Raw genomic sequence first — 20,608 nt, 5'->3', positions numbered from 1 at the left:
CAAATAAAACATTTGATTCCTATATTTTCATACCATCATGAATGAAACCTATTTTGAATAAAGAACCATCAGCACTTGTCGCGTTCAAGAAGATCAGAAATGACTCACCGACACAATCGTTCGCCTCTCTGGCCGTCGCGCGTTGCCACGGCCGGTCGTAGTGGAACGGCTTGCACCTGTCACACTCTGGTCCTGCCGTGTTGTGCTTGCACTCACACACTAGGTTCCCTTCCCGGTCCTTTACGCACTTTGACGCGTGCCCGTTACACTTGCAGCGACCGCCGACCTGCAGGTCAGACACCGCGTAAAAATACGAGTCCCTGGCGAGCTCCGAGTCATCCTCGTTCTCATCCCCGAACGTGTGCAGCCGGTTGAAGGTCACTTTGATATCGGTGGCCGTGACCCAGTCCTGCAGGACGGGAGAGTTGTCGAAGTCATGTGCGGACGGTCTGCCATCCAGCGTGCTGAAGGCGATGAGCCCACCTGTTAACGGCTGCATGTCCGTGTGAGAGTCCGTGCAGATCGCTTCCTGCTCGTTCTGCTTGGTGATCGCAGCTTTGCTCGGCTTGTTGTACATTTTCTTGCACTGGGTTGAGTAGAACTGAAAGGGCACCCAGGTTTTCCCGTAATCCATGGACTTGAAGATGGCCATGGATTCAGGGCGAGGAGAGCAGAACTGGAGGCTCACATAGGTCACCTCGAACTTCTTCCCCAGGGACAGCGTCAGAGTCACATTTTGGGGGTATTGCACGTAGTTCTCCGATTGCCAACAGGTGAGGTTGTGAGGGTTGTTGAGGTCTGTCAGATACGCAGGTGGATGGGTCTTCTTGGGGTCCGTGGCGTCGCAGATGTTGCAGTCCCTCGATCTTTCCTCGCCCTTCTCGGTCACCACGCAGTACCGCGACGCCGGAGTGCCGCAGGTGCTGGAGACGCGCACGTCCTTCCCGAACGCGGAGTTCACAAAGTCGGGGATGCAGCGTCTGGGGTTGCCGTTCTCGTCGTAACACGGGTCCGGAGGGGAGGATTGAGCCGCGAACATACTCATCCCGTATCCACCACGAGCACCAGCCACCATCGCGGTGATGGACACCATGGAGACGCACGTTACCAAAATCCTTAGCATTGCAACCCCTGGTCCTCAGTGTCCCTGAAACTGCACTGAACAGAAAAGAATCGTTTTTTGCATTTAAAAAAGGACTAGTTTTGCAATGCAATGTGCAATCTAGCATGGAGTTTCCTACATACTATGTTGAAAGTGTGTGAAAGACTTGTGCGTAATTAGGCGACTTTTCTCAACAAGACAAATCCACAAAGTGCACTATACCTCAGAGAGACCGCTTTACTCGGGTGGAGAAGTATGGCAACCCCGTCTAAAAAAGAAATTATAGGGTATACTCTCCCTTTCTTTTCTCTCTCCCGGATATGTTGTAATCTCTTTCCCACTTTCAACCAATATGAAACAGAAAACCTGCTATTACTTAAGTCTCCCTTTCTTCCTCTGCCTAACTCATTCACACCTCTGCCTCTCTGTGACTGAATGTCGCAGCTCAGCCCTTCTCGCTTTCTGTTGCTCTGCCTGTATTCAATAGGAAGGGGGTTCAGTCCTTCACCATTCTCTCTGTGCGCCTGCATGAGTAAAGCGCTTTATTGCTCTGTGTGCAAGCACAATGGAATTCCTATGTACGTTTATCTAGTTGGGTTATTCATAATTATAGGGTTACGTTCGACTGCTTTAAAAACTTTTTGAACATTTTTAACTTTAAACCGTTTTATGTATGCGCGATGACAGCAGTTTTTGGGGAGAGCATTTTTAGACATACAAATTGAAAACACGGATGCCAAATTGGTGAACAAAAAAATTATATTTGTAAAGTTCTTATTAGTAGTAGAATTAGAAGTAGAATTTCCCCTGACTAACACCTTATTGTCAATTTGTAGATGGAAAATGGAAAAAGGACAGTGTGGGGACAATGCGTAAAATAGAGAAATTCTGGCAAATATCAACCCCTAAAATGATGGGGGGAAATTAAGTGACGCAGTAAAACGTCTTGATCTGTATTATTTTCATTACTAACTAAATTATAAAAAATAATTAAAGTTAATTTGAATTTCATTTAAATATCGTATAGAACAGAACATTTCCCCTAAATACCGAACTGCACTAAACAGCAGACAACAGTGCAAATAGGCTACATCTAAAGCACAAAAAGAAAAAATAATAAATAAAAGCATGCATGGATGGATGGACATGCAGATGACAGAACATTTTGACAAACACTACATGCAAATTAGAACTTTCCAGCTACACAATTGGAAAGTTGTACATTGCATATTGAGTTATGAACCCTAACCTTTTTTACAGGATGCTTTGTTTGATCTGTGAAAACGGAAATAAATAGCATATGCACATCATAAATGTACATTTAATTCTAGACGCAGTTCAGATTACGCAACTCTTGGCCACCCACCGTGCCCAGTACACACTTGTGGCACGGCCCCTCACAATAAAGAAACAGCGACACCGTGTGGTAAAGTGGAGAATAGTCCGATACTCACCAGAGGTCTCTCTTCACTTACTTAGTGGCGTGCATTCCCAAGTAGGGCTCTGAAATGAGGAGGCAAAGTCCTCACAGGACTTTTTTTTTTATAAATCAAAATTCGTGTCTCAGCTACACTTAATGTTGTCACATTTTCCTGGTTAGATTTTACCTTACATTACATAAAAAATACAATCATATTTTGGATTTTTACATTAAAATTTTTTAATTAATGTTCTATTTATTAAAACCAAGTATAAATCTCACCAAATTAGTGTTTCAAGCATTTTTACATTCATTCCAAAAAAATAACTAAAGGCAGTAACTATGTAAACAGTATATTTTATTTGTGAACTGTTCAATTTCCCCAAGCTGATTGCTCACTAAAAACGCCACAGTCATCATGTTCTCAGGCCATTTCATGTTTGATTTTGACATGATATAAGCGGTGATATAAGTGGCTGAGCTGTTTATTTATTGTTTAATTAGCTTTCCTATCCCAGACAGCAACATAGTGTCTGCCCAGATCTGGCCGTCATGTACCAGATGTGGCCCGGATCTGTGCCAATCATAACCAATCATATCCAATCACAGCGCGATGGAGACATTGCCTCCTCTCACGTAACTTTCCCCCATTCATTCTTATTACCCCGCAATAAACCCACCACTGCATTAGGAGTTCTGTTTTAAGTCTATGGGCTCAGGGGAGGCAAGAAAAACGTGGACTCTCGCTGTAACTTCACCTGCTGGTGCCGCTGTTGGACAGTGTTCTTTTAGAATTTTTTTTTTTTTTACACTTTTTAATGTCATATTTTGTAATATTTATGTTTTAATTTTGAAAATATGGCTCATTTTCTCATCCAATTTTTTTGTGGAGGCCCTGCCTCCTAGGAGAAAATTCCAGATGAATGAGAATCAAGTAGGTTATACTTACTTTTACTAATTATCTAACAGCTATATTGGCAAATTTTTTGGTACATATGCCTTTACATGCACACAGATTTTAATGACATCCCATTCTTATTCCGTAGGGTTTAATATGGAGCTGTCCCACCCTTTGCAGTTATAACAGCTTCAACTCTTCTGGGAAGGTTTTCCACAAGGTTTAGGAGTGTGTTTATGGGAATTTTTGACCATTCTTCTAGAAGCGCATTTGTGAGGTCAGACACTGATGTTGGACGAGAAGGTCTGGCTCACAGTCTCCGCTCTAATTCATACCAAAGGTGTTCAATCAGGTTGAGGTCAGGACTCTGTGCAGGCCAGTCAAGTTCCTCCACACCAAACTCGCTCATCCATGTCTTTATGGACCTCCACCAAACTTTACACTTGGCACAATGCAGTCAGGCAAGTAGCATTCTCCTGGCAACAGGCAAACCCAGACTCGTCCATCGGATTGCCAGACAGAGAAGCGTGATTCGTCAGAGAACACGTCTCCACTGCTCTAGAGTTCAGTGGCGGCGTGCTTTACTCCACTGCATCCGACGCTTTGCATTGCACTTGGTGATGTAAGGCTTGGATGCAGCTGCTCGGCCATGGAAACCCATTCCATGAAGCTCTCTACGCACGAAGGCCACACAAAGTTTGGAGGTCTGTAGCTTTGGACTCTGCAGAAAGTTGGCGACTTCTGCTCACTGTGTGGCTCCACATGCGCTGACCCCGCTCTGTGATTTTACGTGGCCTACCACTTCATGGCTGAGTTGCTGTTGTTCCCAATTGCTTCCACTTTGTTATAATACCACTAACAGTTGACCGTGGAATATTTAGTAGTGAGGAAGAATGTACTTATTGCACAGGTGGCAACCTATCACGGTATCACGGTCTCACGCTTGAATTCACTGAGCTCCTAAGAGAGACCCATTCTTTCACAAATGTTTGTAGAAGCGTCTGCATGCCTAGATGCTTGACTTTATACACCTGTGGCCATGGAAGTGATTGGAACACCTGGATTCAATGATTTGGAGGGGTCCCAATACTTTTGGCAATATAGTGTAGCTTGTAAAATAAATCTACTCTGGATTCAATATTCGGGAGCTACCAACTTATATCCGGTTTTGTATGATTTTATTACTCAGGAAATGTCATAACCATTTGAGGTGTTTTTTAAATGATGAACAAAAATGTGTGCCATTTTGGCTCCATAGTTTTAGGTTTCAAGCTATAAGAATTTTGCCACCTTCAATGCAGTTCAAATGTTTGTTAGGCCATGTAAACTTACACATAGCCTATAGCAGAGGCTCCAAATGTTAACATCCACCTAAAATGATTATATATTTTTAGCAGGCTACAGAGGTTACAGAGTATATGATAGCCTACTTCTAGAGAAACTGAAGAAAAGGGAAGTAAAGATTAAAAAAGGGAACAATCATTAGCACTCATATTCTTGCCATCACTATGTATTGTGTTCTATCAGCGGAAGTACAGGCCAACAGGCAGGTCCGCCTTTTAATATGAATATGTTAGCCATACTGTTAATCTATAAGCTATTGTGCTCCAAAACAATGACAAAATTCACATTTAGAAGATACAAGCATTCAAAACTACAGTCTCTCACTTCTGCCAATATGAATCAATGGTTTCGATGACATCCCTCTGCACTTCAGCTTCTCATCAGATTTTCTGTCCAATCAAATGTCTCTAGAATCTGAAGCGTCCCGCCCCTCCTACATTAGAAATAGACGCTGAAACTGCGGCTGAAATTGGTCACTTGTTCACGCATTTACTATTTTCTACATGGTGAATGGCACATAGTGCACTATATAGGGGATAGGGAAAGATTTAGAAGTCTGGTTTAATGTTCAGTGTCAACCAAACTGCCGCAGCGCACACACAGTCTGCTCCAGTCCATATAAGCTAAAACGCTATTGGCTATTTTAAAAAAGGGGAGGAGCTGTTCTTTATTTCCTGTTTCAGTGGAAATGATGTCAACACATTGATTCCTGTTTAAATCTTTACTTCACTTCTCTTCAGTTTCATTGATTCCGTCCTTCGGATGAGACGTTAAACCGAGGTCCTGACTCTCTGTGGTCATTTAAAATCCCATGGCACTTCTCGTAAAAGAGTAGGGGTTGAACCCCGATGTCCTGGCCAAATTCCCTCCATTGGCCCTTACCAATCATGGCCTCCTCATAATCCCCATCCATTGAATTGGATCTATCACCCTCTTTCCTCTCCGCCAATAGCTGGTGTGCTGTCTGGTGGTGGTTGAGGAGAGACGCCTGACATATTTTTAAAGCGCTTTGGGTGTGCAGTAGTACATATGAAAACGCTATATAAATGCCTCATTCATTCATTCATTCATTCATTCATTCATTCATTCATTCATTCATTCATTCATTCATTCATTCATTCATTCATTCGTTCATTCATTCATTCATTCATTCATTCATTCATTCATTCATTCTTTCATTCATTCATTCATTCATTAATGCTTGAATAATAACTTCCCCTCCCTCTTGCAGCAACATCTCTTCTCTGATGACGTGTGTTCTGACACGGGGGCCTCCATTTCTTGTTTAAGAAGCCGTTTCACCTGCATATACGTCACAATAGGGAAGTAAAGACTAACGCAACTTCTGTTTCATGCCGACTTTAAAAAAGCAACAAATTCATAAGCATGTGAATCTCTAAAATCCCTCAATTGGGTCGCATGTCATCTTTTTGTTTCTTGGCAGCAGAAGTACGCAAATGTAATTTTTTTTTTATCCTGCATGTCAGCTTTTCTTGCCACTGTCCTTGGTGCTGAAGTTACGGACGAACTGGAAAAATATCATCATCACTGGTCTCAGAGAAATAGCAGCTTTCCCATCATTACAAATAATTTGTCTTAATTAAGACCGAGGTTCTCTGGAACCGTGGCTGTCTAGCACATCATTATATAGACTCTATTTTAGCTCTGATGTGTGGTGGGTTGCTTCCCACTTGCGTGGTGTAAGACTACTTCAGATTTTTCCATCAGTGCTTGGTTTCGTCTGATTCACGTAGGCACAATGGATTTTTATGACAACTGGCCTTTAATGACTCACACAGGTGAAGAGCATGAATGCAGAACTTAGGTAAAACCACTGAAAACAGGAAATGCATGTGCATGTAAGTCAGTGTCAGGTTTCTCATGTCCTCTTTTTCATCAGCAAAGGTAATGCCACAGATTAACTTCTTATTTTGCCTCTTTGGTGGTAATGTCATAACTCTGCCTATACCAGGCGGAAGTTATTTGTTGCTAAGCGCAAGCACGTTTTTTTTAGTTCCCATGTGCAATGGATGGGTTTCAAGAACAGTGGCTGGCAATGTGACTGCAGCAACATTTGTGCATGTAAAAGGCACGAAAGATAGTTATCCATCAAGCAATTTATCATCTCATTTTGGGGTGAAATGAGATTTAGACATACAATCGTGACATAAAAGCCACATGTAAGGTGTTCTCTGAGTGCAAAGCAGGGTTGTGGTGTATGAATAGGAAGTAGACTGTTTCCTACAAAGAGAGCTGTGTGCAAATATAACTGTGCAAAAAAAGTTTTCCCTTTTATGTATATCTGACTCATGCATATGGGGTTTGCGGAGTCTAATCTTAGAAAGCAGATATGGTTGTATTGGTTTGATAAAATGTTATTATTTTTATTATGTATTCATGTATTTTATTTTTTATTTTACTATATGTTATATGTGATTTTTTTTCATTGAAATATTGATTTATTATTTAACTTTATTTATTTGTTTATTGATTTATTTGAAAAAAATAATTATTTATTTGTTTATTTGAGAAGTGTTCCTTGTGTAGATTATTTATTTATTTGAGAAGAGTTCCTTATTTATTGATGTTTGTTTATTTTGATTCTTATAATTTAGTTCCTTTTCTGAACATTATTTCTATTTATTAACGTTATATTTCTCAAAATGTTATCAGGCGTTTAAGTGATTTCAGAGACGTCGTTAGTTTGCTTTATTGATTTGGAATGGGAGAGCCCCAATGGGATGTGGCGTATGCGATGTGGGCGGGGCTACTCAAACACTGCTGCGCTCAACTGTTATCTGTAAAGTGTGAATGAACTGAAGCGGATATGCATAAGACAAACACGAGAGGTAGGTCGTTTTCAAATGTTCAGTGAATTTTCAAAACGAGCTTTTTGTGAATCTCTCATGGCTCAAAATCTGCTTCCTGTGAACTTCAGTTATGTCGTCACGGTTATTAGCCTATAACTTTCATCCTTTATGTTTTGTGTAGTAGGATACTTTTAAGATCCAAAGTATGAGAAGCAAAATAATATATTTATTTTTGTTGTTGTTGTTTGCCTCGGTCAAGATGCTTTACATGGTGTCAACGTAATGGATCTAAAATAGGCTATCTTGCTGATTTTTGTTGTCATTATAATAGGCTATGGTAATTCAAAAGCTATGCTATTGAACCTATATTCATAGGCCTAATAAAATATAAAACACGTATGCTTGTAATATTAATTACTCTTATATATTTTACCCATATAACATTATTATAATATTTATATTTATGTAAAAGAAAAATCGTTGTTCACAATCATTTTAGGAAAGAAGTAGGCTAGCTTATAATATTTTTTAAATATTTAATATAATACATTTTTCGTATCATTCTTACATATGTTGTATGCAGTTACTATAGTAATACATTATGCAACTAACCCTAAAACAAACCAAACCCTAATCCTAACCCACATGTAGTAGTTACTTAATATTAAGTAAAGTGTAATCCAAAATGTTAAATATGAACAGCTCTTAATCAATACTGGACCAAGTTTACGTATACCTTAAACACAGACATCATTTGGGTTGGTCAAGGCATTTTTTTTTCAAGTAATTTTTACCATTGTCGTTAATAAGTAAAGATGGCAATTTGAATATTATGTGACTTTCTGACTGAAACCTGTTACAGTAGATTAAGATGTTTGAAAACCCCATGTGGGTCATTCTTTAAACCACCGCTGTCCTCAATTCTGTTTCTGTAAAGCTTTAATTGGTCAATATAAAACCAGAATGACCACAATCTTTTTTTTTTGATGAATGTCAGATGAATGTCTGAATGAGCTGAAAGTTATTTGTTTGTTCATTTGCTTTTTTTGTTTTTTACATTGTTGGCCCTGTAAACTATGTATGCTATGTAGTCAGGTCACAATCTTTATCAGTATATTCTGGACTGTATATCTGTCAGTTCCCTTTTCTCCATATCAAAAGTAATTTCAAACGACATGGGCCTTTCTGCTCTGCACGCTGATGAAAGCTGAAAAAAATGACAGTCTAAATATATCCGCTTAGCTTCATTTAGCCACACATTTGTATGGCAGGAAACCAACTCAGTCTAGTATTCAGTCTGTCTGTGTGCAAGAGAGAAAGACAGCATATATATATATTGGCAGTAAAGAGTCTGTTTCTTTCTTTTATCACAGGCAGGTGTTCAACACAGGTGATCAGACTGAAGAAAAGAGACTTCCTTATGAGCAAAATTGTTGTAAAAATAATTTAAATACCTTCTGCTCTCGCTCCGGGACTGGGATTATCACAATTTCACTGTTCCTTATAGGAACAGCAGTTTTATGCATGGAAGGTAGGCTTGTCTGATGTAAATTTACTGTGTATTTCTGTTTTTATAACACAATAATAAGCAAAGAATAATTGATCAAAATGAAATATTTTTAGGTAGGAAGAAAGCAGCGGCATTTGTTTTAGTCTGTTTAAGTTGGTTTAGTGCAGTTTTTAACATTATGGCAATGTTCTCCCAAAGTTCTCTTCCAGTAACATAAATAGAAAGTTCGTTCAAAGTTATCTGGCCTTTAATAATGTTCTCAAAAGATTTGCTCAAAAATGTTATCTGTGCATCATTAACGAATGTTTCTGAATCGTTTTAATTGTTCTTCTAACGTTTATTAAATGTTACTACTTTTCAAAAGTAACATTCCCATAATGTTTGAAGAGTGATCAGAATGTTCCCTTAACATTTGCACAACCAAAAAGAAAAAGGTTTTTAGAACGTTTTAACGTTCAGAAATATTGTTTTCATAACTTAATGGGAACGTTAGCAAAATGTTCTTAGAGCATATTTTTGTTAGCTGGGATGAAATGGCGACCCAAGGCCAAAATTGTTTCAAATAGAAAAGTGATGTTAAAATCACACATTTATTAATATTATGATAAATCACATAGGCCCAACAATATGCAAAGTTATTCAAATAAAGAATTGCATCGACAGATGATTTGCTAGCCTAACACATGGAACAAACACTAGGTTAAGTATTGCATCAGCATTAGTCATTATATATTATCAAATGGCGAATTAATTTGTGGAAAAGTACCAAACATCCTTTGACATGAACTACTAAAGATACATTAAGTGCTTTCTTCTTCCTTTTAAAAGTTGCCTATTTATTTTGCTATCCGATGCAAGATTATATGATTATATGCAAGATTATAGATTATATATGCATTTTATTATTTGTATTTCACATCGTTTTTTTCTCTGCTGTCCGCGATCAGAACAGATCTGAGGCCTGTTTTTGGGTTTCGACTCACCAGTTGAGAACCACTGGTTTCTGGCATGTTAAGCTCAATATGTAATTATGTCTATGATTTATGAGAAATAACAACATTTCTCTCACAACATTAAAAAAAAACCTTGAGGTTTTCACCCCTTTGAATTCTGCTTCCTGTGCCGAGAACTGTGGGGTCTTTTATGCATCCATGTTGTGCTTTCTAAATTAACAAACTGAAACCTCAATGCAGGAAATGGGTATAAATGGCAGAAAAAGTAAATCATACATGGGTCATTGACAAAAAAATCTTTTCAAAACTGATGTAATGCATATTTTTGAGTCATGAACAATGTGTTTAAACAACTTTCAGCTGTTAAATAACATTTCAAAGTGTTTAAATTCATTTTTGACTCTTTTTATGTCAGGCAGTACAACCAAATAGGTGTATGTATATAAATCCTGGGTTAAAAATAACCCAAATTGGGTTGAAAATGGACTAACCCAGCAATTGGGTTGTTTTAAGCAAACATTTCACCCAACCGCTGGGTTAAAACAACCCAATTGCTGGGTTAGTCCATTTTCAACCCAACTTGGGTTATTTTTAACCCAGCAGTTAGAGTATATATACTGTAGTTGTACCACCTGACGTGGAAAGTGAACCAACCTACCCATACTTGAAATTAGCCGTTTTTACCAGTATTTGAGAGATCTACAAACCTTTTCACTCTGCACAAGGTTCAGTTGAGCTCCTCTGGATGATGCATTATTATGTTTACTGTTATTAGTCAGTTCATAATAAAAGAGCCATGTTTGCAGTTGTGCCACCCTGACATTCAAATCGCTGGACAAAAGTTTTTCAATTATCTCAACAGCTTTAAAACTACTAATATTTATAAACTGTGTTTAAATGAAAGGTTTCCAACCTAAAATGATACAATAGTATTGAGTTTTCTTTCTTCTTCTTTTTTTTATTAAGACACCATTTTAAATAGTTCCCTATCAAAAGCAACACTCAATGCTGCGCTTGATTTTAAGCGCTATGGGGGAAAACGTCTTTGTTTGCCTGAACAGGTTTGGCAAACAAACCAAAGAATTTGGTTTAAATAACCTCTGATGATGATGTTATTGGAATGCGCACGTCAGAGGCTATAAATAGACGTGTGACAGGTGCACTCATCAGGTCTTTTCGTCTTCAGACTTGTATTGAGAACTGTGTGCTGAACAAACTTTCTTCTCAAACTTTCCTTTTGTTAGAAGTTAGTTTTGCAAGGCAGAATCAAGCATTTTCACATCCTCTTTCTCTTTCACTCTCAAACGAAAATAAAGGAGTGACAAATGTGCCGCACAGTTCGCAACCCATCTCCGAGGGGGATCCGCATGATTACTGCGTTTTGTGTCTGGGGGATTGTCACGCAGGGGCAGCCCTTGAGAACGTGGAGTGTGAGCACTGTGAGCTTTTTTCAGTTAAAGAGCTCCACTCGAGGCTCCCATTCCTGCGAGAAGAACGAGCCTGCACATTCTCTATGTCATGTGGCTCGCGTGTCGATCTGCGTAATGAACAAGAGACGGGTCCGTCCCTTTCTCTTGCTCTTTCACCAGATCAAGAGGTCCTTCAGCCCACGTCTGGTGCGCGCTCCAGCACTTCTTCAGACCGCGCTGGGGACGCTAGTTCTCTCGTTGATATGGATATTGAGTGCTCTGCCTCTAAGCGCTCATCGGGTGATGATAAAAAATGTGCCGAGTTACTTGAGGTAGTCACTCGCGCTGTGAACAGTCTTCAGTTAGACTGGCCACAGAAAAATGATTAAAATTAGACGGCAGATTTTTGTCTGAGAGAGGCTGGATCGTCCCCGTCTTTCCAGATTTACATGCAGAGCTATCTAAATCTTGGAATAAACCTTACTCTTCTTGTGTCTTCATGCCTGCGACGTCAGTTTATTCGACTATCGTGGGTGCGAAGGCACAGGGTTATACGACGATGCCCCAGGTCGAAGAGACACTCGCGGGTTTTCTCTCACCGAGTAGTGCATTATCACTTAAAAAGCCTGCACTTCCTTCCAGAACATGCAGAATTACATCCACACAGGTGGGGAAAGCATTTCAGGCAGCGGGTCAGGCTGGTGCCACCCTGCACACCATGCCGGTGTTGCAGGCGTACCAGCTGATCTGCTTAAAGAGCTGGGAGCAGGGAAATGAGGAGTTTTTTTCTGAGCTGCACCGGGCCACAGATTTGTCTCAAGCAGTTGGCGCGTGCTATCGGCCGGTCTATGTGTGCTATGGTCGCTATGGAGAGACATTTGTGCCTTAACCTCACTGGCATCAAGGAGAAAGACAAGGTTTTCTCCTTGATGCTCCCGTGGTGTTGTCTGGTGTATTTGACGATTCAGTCAACTCTGTAGCCAGTAGATTCAGGGAGGCTAAAAAAGACGAGGAAGCCTTTGATAAGTTCCTCCCTCGCCGTGCCCAAGGGTCGGGGCTGTCGGCAACCAAGCCCCAACCAGGTCCAGCTTCCCAAAAACGTGAAGCTCAGGGCCAATCCCCAAAGGCGAATAAAGGTTACACGCCGCAGGCTGTTTCTATGTGGCTCAGACCCCAGTTTCTCACCGTGGGTCCCACTCTAGGTCTGTGTTGTCGTCGCAAGATGCTAACGACAGACGCTTCCCTGTCGGGATGGGGGGTGGTCTTATATGGCTGTCCAGCCCAAGGGGTCTGGAGTGGCCGTCATCTCGATTGGCACATCAATTTCCTCAAACTGATGGCTGTATTTCTGGCCCTGAAATACTTTCTCCGGCAGTTAAAAGGCTACCATGTCCTGGTGCGGGTGGACAATACTGCAGTAGTCGCAAATATAAATCGCCTGTGTGGACTGCGTTTGCGTCGTTTGAACAAACTAGCGCAGCAAGTTCTGCTTTGGGCCTAAGGGCCCCCCTAAGGGCAATTTAAATTCCTAGAAGCACGAATGTGGGAGTAGATCTGTTATCCAGACAGGAGGTCACACATGGGGAGTGGAAGCTCCACAGGAAACGTCCCCTCTACTTCTCACTGATTCCTCCAGCCCCCTGGGTCTGGACGCCATGGCCCATTCGTGGCCCAGCAAGCATCTATACGCATTTCCTCCAATTGCTCTGCTCCCGGGGGTCCTGGCGAAGGTCCGTCAACAGGGGTCCGTCAACAGGGGTCTTTGTTACGGGGAGTGTCCGCCACAAAACAGACTATGTCTCATTGGGTGAGGGATGCTATTGCTCTAGCCTATGAGGCACGTGGTAAAGCTTCGCCTCTAGGTTTGAGGGCTCATTCTACCAGGGGGGTTGCATCCTCCAGGGCTTTAGCGAGAGGCGCCCCCCTTGCAGCAAGTATGTGATGCGGCAGGTTGGTCCCCTCCGCACGCATGTATTAAGTTTTATAGTTTGGATGTTCACGCTACTCCGGGCTCTCACGTCCTTGAGTTGACATCCCAAGCTCACGTTTGAGACCCTTCTTGTGTTCTACACACACTTTACAACCTTGGGGGGTCTAGGCACTTCCAGTGCGGTGGCGTTGGTATTCTCGTTCCCCCTAGTGCTTAAAATCAAGCACAGCATTGAGTGTAGCTTTTGATAGGGAACGTCTCGGGTTACTTGACTGTAACCCTGTTCCCTGAAAAAATGGGAACGAGATGCTGCGCTTCATTGCCGCACTGAAGCCGTGTCCAGGACGTTCTTCAGATAAAAAGACCTGATGAGTGCACCTGTCACACGTCTATTTTAGGGTTGGGCACCGAGAACTGGTTCCAACATGGAACCGTTTAAAAAATAACGATGCCATTGGAATCGTTTAGAAATTTTGTTTTCAATTCTGATCATCGGTTCCAAACGCGCCAAAAGTTTTGGTTTCCATAGTGGCCACCGGATTTCCGTAAGTGCTTGCCGCGTCCGTTTGTTCTGTTGCAGCCATGGAGCACGGTAAGCGGCGCTCAAAAGTGTGGCTTTATTTCACTTTTAAAAAAGCCTGGATCGGCACAGTGCAACACATGTGACAAACTTATTACTTGCATGGGAGAATGCACTACAAATATGTACAAATATGTGGTGTACAAATTAACGAGTGTAGCGTGTTTGGCATGCTGCGCAGGTCCACTGTCTCGTCCTCCTCGGGCAACCCTGCGCTAACCAACGTTATTAAAGGGATTGTTCAACCTGAAATTAAAATAAAGCCATCTTTTACTCACCCTGCTGTTGTCCCAGTGCCCTATGTCCTTCTATCTTTTTCGGACCTCAAAAGCAGAAATAAAAAAAAAAAATAGTCCTGCACGCGCTCCTTCCTATTATGGCAGTGAATAGCGACCAAGCTAAAAAATTACAAAAAATAAAGAAATGTATCACACAATGTTACAGGGAGAAACACTGAGCTCGGCCATTACTCTGCGCACGTTCCTGTGTGTACGCACTCAGCAGGCGCCGGCGCTCATGCCTACTATAACTCGCACTGTTGTCATGGCACCCAGGATAAGCACACACACTCACCATTTTGAGAAATCAGGCTCAATAGAAACAAACGCGACTCTCGTCTTTTATATGACATATATGATTAGAAATAATACAATAATACTAATAATAAAACCTCCTGAAGTGAATGTTGTGTACCGGTTGTCATGGCAACATTGCGTGAGGCTACTGACGGCTTGGAGTGCGCACACACAGGAACGCGTGCAGAGTAACGGCTGAATTGTCCACGCTAGTAGCAGTCGTAATATGACTGCTGCTAATGCTATTGCTAAACCGGTGGAAACTCCATTCACCTTTGCAGCAAAGCAGGGGAAAATGCCAGCGGAGAAAGTCCCAAAACTAAAACTCATTATTGAATCAAAATACAATTTTCCTCTGTGAAATGAGCCTGTGACATGTTTTGACTCCACCCCTCTAAGAATCGTAATCGAGAATCGAAAAGAACCAAAAATCGAAAGTAATAATCGGAATCAGAATCGTTCAAATCAACCCTAGTCTATTTATAGCCTCTGATGTGTGCATTCCAATGACATCATCATCAGAGGTTATTTAGGCCAAATTCTTTGTTGTGATTGCCACACCTGTTCACAACCAGTCAAACGAAGACGTTTTAATAAAACAAAACATACAAATAAAAATTAATGAATTAACTAAAAATGAATTCAAACTAAATAGGTTTTATAGAATAAAGTGATATATGTCATGAATTTATCAAATAATTTTAATAGGAAATAATGCACTTGGACACAAAAATATGAATGTCATGTCATTGACCCATATACAGTGTGCATATTGCTTATGTGTGTATGTGCTTTATTTTTGTCTATATTTTGTGCTTGCAGACATGAAGAACCTTCCTAACTAAATCCTCAACGTCATGGATATTATCTGAGCTGTGAACCCCACCATGGACGAAACATGTACTAAAAACACCCTTTCATAACACTTGCTTGTGTTTTATAGACTGACTTCCATTTTATACATTATGTTAGTTTCGTTATTCCACAGAAACATCAGCAGGCTTGATGTTAAAATGGTTTAAGTTAAAAGCTTTAATTTCCTGCATATTGATATTTTACCATAGTATAACATTTATTTAGTAGTGTGTATGCAATGGCTGTATACTAGTACCATATATTACTGTAGTACTGTAGTACATTACTATACAGTATTGTTCAAGTTAGGGATTTTTTTATAGAAATTAATGCTTCAGTTCCTTATTGCATTATTACATACGTTTCTATTCATCAAAGAATCCTTAAAAATGTATAACTGTTTCCAAATAATTAGCAGCACAACTTTTCAACATAAGTAATAATAAGAAATGTTTCTTGAGCATCAAATCATCATATTAGAATGATTTCTGAAGGTTCACTGAAGAATGGAGTAATGATGCTGAAAATTCAGCTTTGCATCACATAAATAAATTACATTTTAAAACATATTCACATAGAAAACCGTTATGTAAAATTTTAATATCTCACAATATTACTATTTTTACTATATTTTTATACAGAGGGACTATACAAAGCATTCAAAAACTTTGCCGACCACAAACTTTTGAATGTGTAACAATAGGCCTATTTTATATATTTACACTTCTTACTTCTTATAAGTCTAAATCTGCTAATTGAAGACTGAAGTTTTGAAAATATTGTTGATGTTTCATGAGGATGTGTGAACTGTTTTGCAGTCGGTGGCGTGTCCTCAGTCGTGGAGTCTAGTCTCTACCACAATGTCCATTCCATCCTCAGAGAACTGGACTGTGAACCTCAAGCTGGATCAGCCTGCAATAAAGGTATACCTACTTTGTTCTAACAATCTAAACTAAAAGGTAAAACAAATCTATACATGTTAAATCTCAGAGATATCACGTGTTTAACCCTGAATGACCCAAAATATACTATTTCCTTGTCCTTAATTTTTTTTTTCCATCAAAATAGTGTATTCTGGGTTTTGGTTTCCATTTGGGTATTTCTTTGGGAGCCGAATCATAATATTTATGGAACTTTCATTTTAAGTATTATTTTAATAACCAAAAATGTTCTAACGTTCCGAATATTGCTGAGAATGTTGTCATATATACAATTCACAATAAAATATAATCAGGACCGACATAGATTTATTGTCGAAGGTAATTGCCTATTTTTTCAGTGGACATTAGGGGTTGAACGACTTCAGACTTGGAGTCGGCATTTATGTGATGAAAGTCGAATCGACGTCGACTAGTCGCTGATGGCGTCATTAATGAGCAAATAAGCCTGGACCGAATCGAGCTGAAACTCTAACGTGTTTTTTCTTGCGCACAGCTATGGCGTATGAGACAGGGCTGCCCACAAGGCTATTGCTCTTACATTACAGCTTATGTTTATCAGTTCTTTTGCCTTTGGGTCGTTATGTTTCTCACAGATTTCAGCTTGTACTAAATCAGATACAGATAAAGTAGCTCAGTAAAGATTAAATTTGTGCATTGGTGAGAGAGAGCGATTGCGTGTGAATTAATTCTACCTGGCAGTGTCTCTCTGCTAATAGTGAAGCTGTGGGTTTTAGTTACTAAGAAATATATGTTAGAACTTTTCATTTTTTAATGTATTTTATTCATAAATCACAGTTTTTCTGCGCTACTGAATGATTCTGAATGCCCGCCATCTGCGCGTGATGTGCGAGTTATAGATTAGAATGGAGATTAACTTACTGTACAATCGGCTGTTTAAAACGTGCATTCACCTGATTCATTTTGAGCATCCAGATGGTATAATATGGCATTTCTTGTGGAGTGCTCTCAGAGTACGCATTTATTTGTCATTGAAGCGTAAAAGTACTTCAAAGATTTCTTACCCTGTTGCGCCCTCTATAGGCCATGATTAGCGGCTAGTCGACGTCAAGCTTAAAGCATCATGGCAGAGCATTAAAGTCAGCTAGTCTGTGCAACCCCTGGTGGACATCCTCATGCTTCAGAGGGTTCACCCAAAAATGCTCAATTGCTCCAAACCTAAGCATTTTTGAAGATTAATGCCAATCACATCTGAAAAGGACCAAATAGTTTATGATTTAAGTTTATATGTTGTGTTGTTACCCATATTTAAATGTGATCTTATTTGTTTTTGTTTAGGCATGTTGAGATGGACCCTGCATAACAGGGTGGACAGAAATCCCTCTATCAGCATCCCTCTGGTGAGGGTTCTGGTAAAAGAGCTTGAAAAGGTTTGTTCCTCAATCACTCTTTAAAGATGTCAAAGGTCAACTGCTGTAATTTCAAAGCTGGATAATTGTCAACTCAACCAGAGGTCCCTGGCTCAAATTTTTTGATTTTGTTCATATTTGTTTTCCGTAGAAAGACAAACATAAAGGCAAAATATTAAATGTCACAGAGATGTTAACAGTATTTACTGAGTAATCCACTATTTTGTAAAGGGGGGGGGGGGGGTCAAAATGACAATTTTCACCTGAGATTTGGAGCCAAATTAGAGGGGTGTAAAAATGACTCTAGAAAGATGGCAGCATCATTATTTTATTTTTACACAGAGAGGTAGGTCTATAAATTCGGTTGAATTTAGCAATTGATTAGTGAAAATTTGTAAAATTCAACAATTTGAACATTGAGGTGCTTTTAGATCCCCATATCCATGTGACTGAATAGGACCTTGAAACTGAAGATTTCAAAAGGAAAGTTTATTAAGAATTAGAATCTAGCAGGATATTAAGATATCTTGAATACTTTTAGAGTCACAGGCATGACAAAAAATAATGATCTATTCTTTGCAATTGAGGTGATACAAAAACACAAGATATTTTTCTATATATAGTTTCAACATTATTTGTTCTTCAGCTGTTCCTCTTCAAAAAAAAAAAAAAGCATCAGCTGTATGAAAAGTGACCCACATTTGGTTATTGAATACTGAAAATGTGCACAATTGACCAATTTACTCATGGAGCCGCATTAAGCTCTCCATATCCCTGCATGGGATTGAACCATCGAGGGCCTTTAAAAGGAAGATACCAAAAGGAAAGTTTGTTAAGAACCAGAATATAAAGGGATATTAAGATATCTTAAATAGCTCTTGAGTTGCAGGAATTCAAGTGCTTTTTTCCCATTTATGAACAGTCGCCGTTGGCAGATATAATGTAATAACGATTGCAAAATTCAACAGATTTATCTACCAATCTCTGTGTAAAAATGTAAAGTCATTTTTACACCTCTGTAAATTGTCTACAAATCTTAGGTGAAAATTGTCATTTTGACCCTCCTCCACAAAATGACTCAGTCAATATACATCTGTGACATTCAATATTTTGGCTTTCATCACTATTTATGTTTGTCTTTGTACAGAAAAAAAGCTGGGGAAGTTTCCGAAATTTGTTTGATTTGACACGCAATGACCCAGGTCCAGAACATGCAAAGATTTTACAATCAAAGCGAGAGTTGCAGTCGTGCAATTTTCACTGTGAATGATGAGCTGATTATTTCTCTCCTTTTATATGATTTATTGCAGGCGGGGAGAATTGATTCCAAGATTCGCATCATTCCTTTACTTCACACACTTTCCTACGCAGTCCTACAGGTCGGATTTCTGCCTTAATTGTTACTTTACGGCAGCGTCTGTGAACAATTTGTTTGTTATGTTATTATTTCCAGTCAGTGATGTGGAATGCATCTGCAAGCAGGTTCCCGGCAGATTTGTTATTGTAGGAACAGTTCCTTGTTTCTGTTTCCTTGTTTGTTTTTCAGCCATGTGTGATGCATGTTGCTCATCAGGTTCTCTGCTTTATTTCAGTCTGTATTTATTCCAGAAGACCTCTATCGAAGGATGTACATTTGCCTGAAAAGTTTAGTTACATTACCTGTACCTTACTGTGCAATTGCACTCAACTATGCAAGGCAGATGAAAATGGAACAAACTGCACCAGGTAATATATACAGTTACATTACAGCAATAAAAGCATTTCTCGTGTTAATCTTAGGAATGCACAATATATCGGCCACCATATCGGTATCGGCCGATATATGGTCATATTATCGTTATTGGGCCGGTAAGTTTAAAATTTTGGCCGATATGTTAAATAATGGATTATTTCCTTCAGCGGAGACACTTCAGATACGCACTGTTCACCATGATGGTTTTAAATAGCTTGAAATATGATTGGAAACACTTCAAAAAAGGAAAAAACAGTTAAGTGACAGCACAAGTGTGTCATATAGGATACATCAAATTATAATTGTGTGCTTGGAACATGGTTTTTAATGGAGAGACTTTAGTTTTTGTAATCAGGCTCTCAAAAATGATATAAAAATTTGGATTTCGATTTATCGGCCATTATATCAGTTTTTGGCTTTCAAATATAAAGAATTATCGGTTATTGGTATCGGGCAACATTTTCATATCGGTGCATCGCTAGTTAATCTTTATGTGTTGTGCATTGTATCAGAATTAAACTGGAATGTTGTTAATTTCATTTCTAACAATTAGTTTCATAGTTTCATTTCTGGTTACATTTTAGTAACCTACACTCATTTAACCCCATTTGGTTTGCATGAGTATTTTGGTGCACTTTTAACACATGCAAGAAGATGGCAGGTTTGGATATAGTTAATCTCTAAATCATATTTACGTCGTTCAAAAGATGTACCATAGATTATGGACTATAGATATTTCCTTATCGATACTAGCTACTTGGTATGTGTATTTCTTTCTGTGGTAATCCCATTCTGTAGTAGTTTTCAAGGTACTATTTTCAATCTGTTCCAGGAATACTGTATCAGAGGCGAGTCATTGCTGAACACAGCCTACGCAATGATCTTTATTCACTTCATGAGAAGTAAGTATAACGTTTGGGGTCAGTACAATTTTCTTTTAAATGATACAATACCTTTTTTCAGCAAGGATGCATTCAATTGATGACAGTGAAGACTTTTCTTCACCTTCAATTTCTAATAAATGCTGTTCTTTTAACTTTGAATTTAACCCTGATGAATAACTGCATATTTAAATCTGCCCACATTGGTCAGTAAAGTCAAACCATAGTGACTCATTTGCGATTGTTTTCAATAACATTCTCAGAAATGTGACCTCATTTGCAGTTTGATTTCCTCTTTTTA

General features: G+C 39.4%; 2 protein-coding genes across 4 annotated transcripts in view; one reads left to right on the top strand and one right to left on the bottom strand.

Moving 5' to 3' along the window:
- Nucleotides 1-2,003, bottom strand: part of ntn1b (netrin 1b) — a 73,291-nt gene extending 71,288 nt beyond the window's left edge. Inside the window, exons 1-2 of one of the 2 annotated variants that reach the window (XM_079829712.1) lie at nt 1,325-2,003; nt 109-1,158 (exon numbers count right to left, since the gene is read on the bottom strand). In XM_079829712.1, coding sequence (XP_079685838.1) covers nt 109-1,123 — 1,015 coding nt within the window. In that variant the 5' untranslated portion in view covers nt 1,124-1,158; nt 1,325-2,003. The remainder of the gene's footprint in view (nt 1-108; nt 1,159-1,324) is intronic. The other variant, XM_079829711.1, reaches the window with a different exon arrangement.
- Nucleotides 2,004-7,573: 5,570 nt separating this feature from the next.
- pik3r6b (phosphoinositide-3-kinase, regulatory subunit 6b) overlaps nt 7,574-20,608 on the top strand; it is a 33,044-nt gene continuing 20,009 nt past the window's right edge. Inside the window, exons 1-8 of one of the 2 annotated variants that reach the window (XM_079831042.1) lie at nt 7,574-7,613; nt 8,948-9,105; nt 15,354-15,431; nt 16,205-16,309; nt 17,624-17,715; nt 19,005-19,073; nt 19,287-19,419; nt 20,259-20,328. In XM_079831042.1, the coding sequence (XP_079687168.1) occupies nt 15,419-15,431; nt 16,205-16,309; nt 17,624-17,715; nt 19,005-19,073; nt 19,287-19,419; nt 20,259-20,328 (482 nt within the window). In that variant the 5' untranslated portion in view covers nt 7,574-7,613; nt 8,948-9,105; nt 15,354-15,418. The remainder of the gene's footprint in view (nt 7,614-8,947; nt 9,106-15,353; nt 15,432-16,204; nt 16,310-17,623; nt 17,716-19,004; nt 19,074-19,286; nt 19,420-20,258; nt 20,329-20,608) is intronic. The other variant, XM_079831043.1, reaches the window with a different exon arrangement.

This window comes from Gobio gobio (assembly GCF_949357685.1).
Source record: "Gobio gobio genome assembly, chromosome: 1".
Taxonomy (NCBI): Eukaryota; Metazoa; Chordata; class Actinopteri; order Cypriniformes; family Gobionidae; genus Gobio; species Gobio gobio.
The sequence above is the reverse complement of the archived record's forward strand: the minus strand, read 5'-3'. Positions and strand labels throughout refer to the sequence as shown.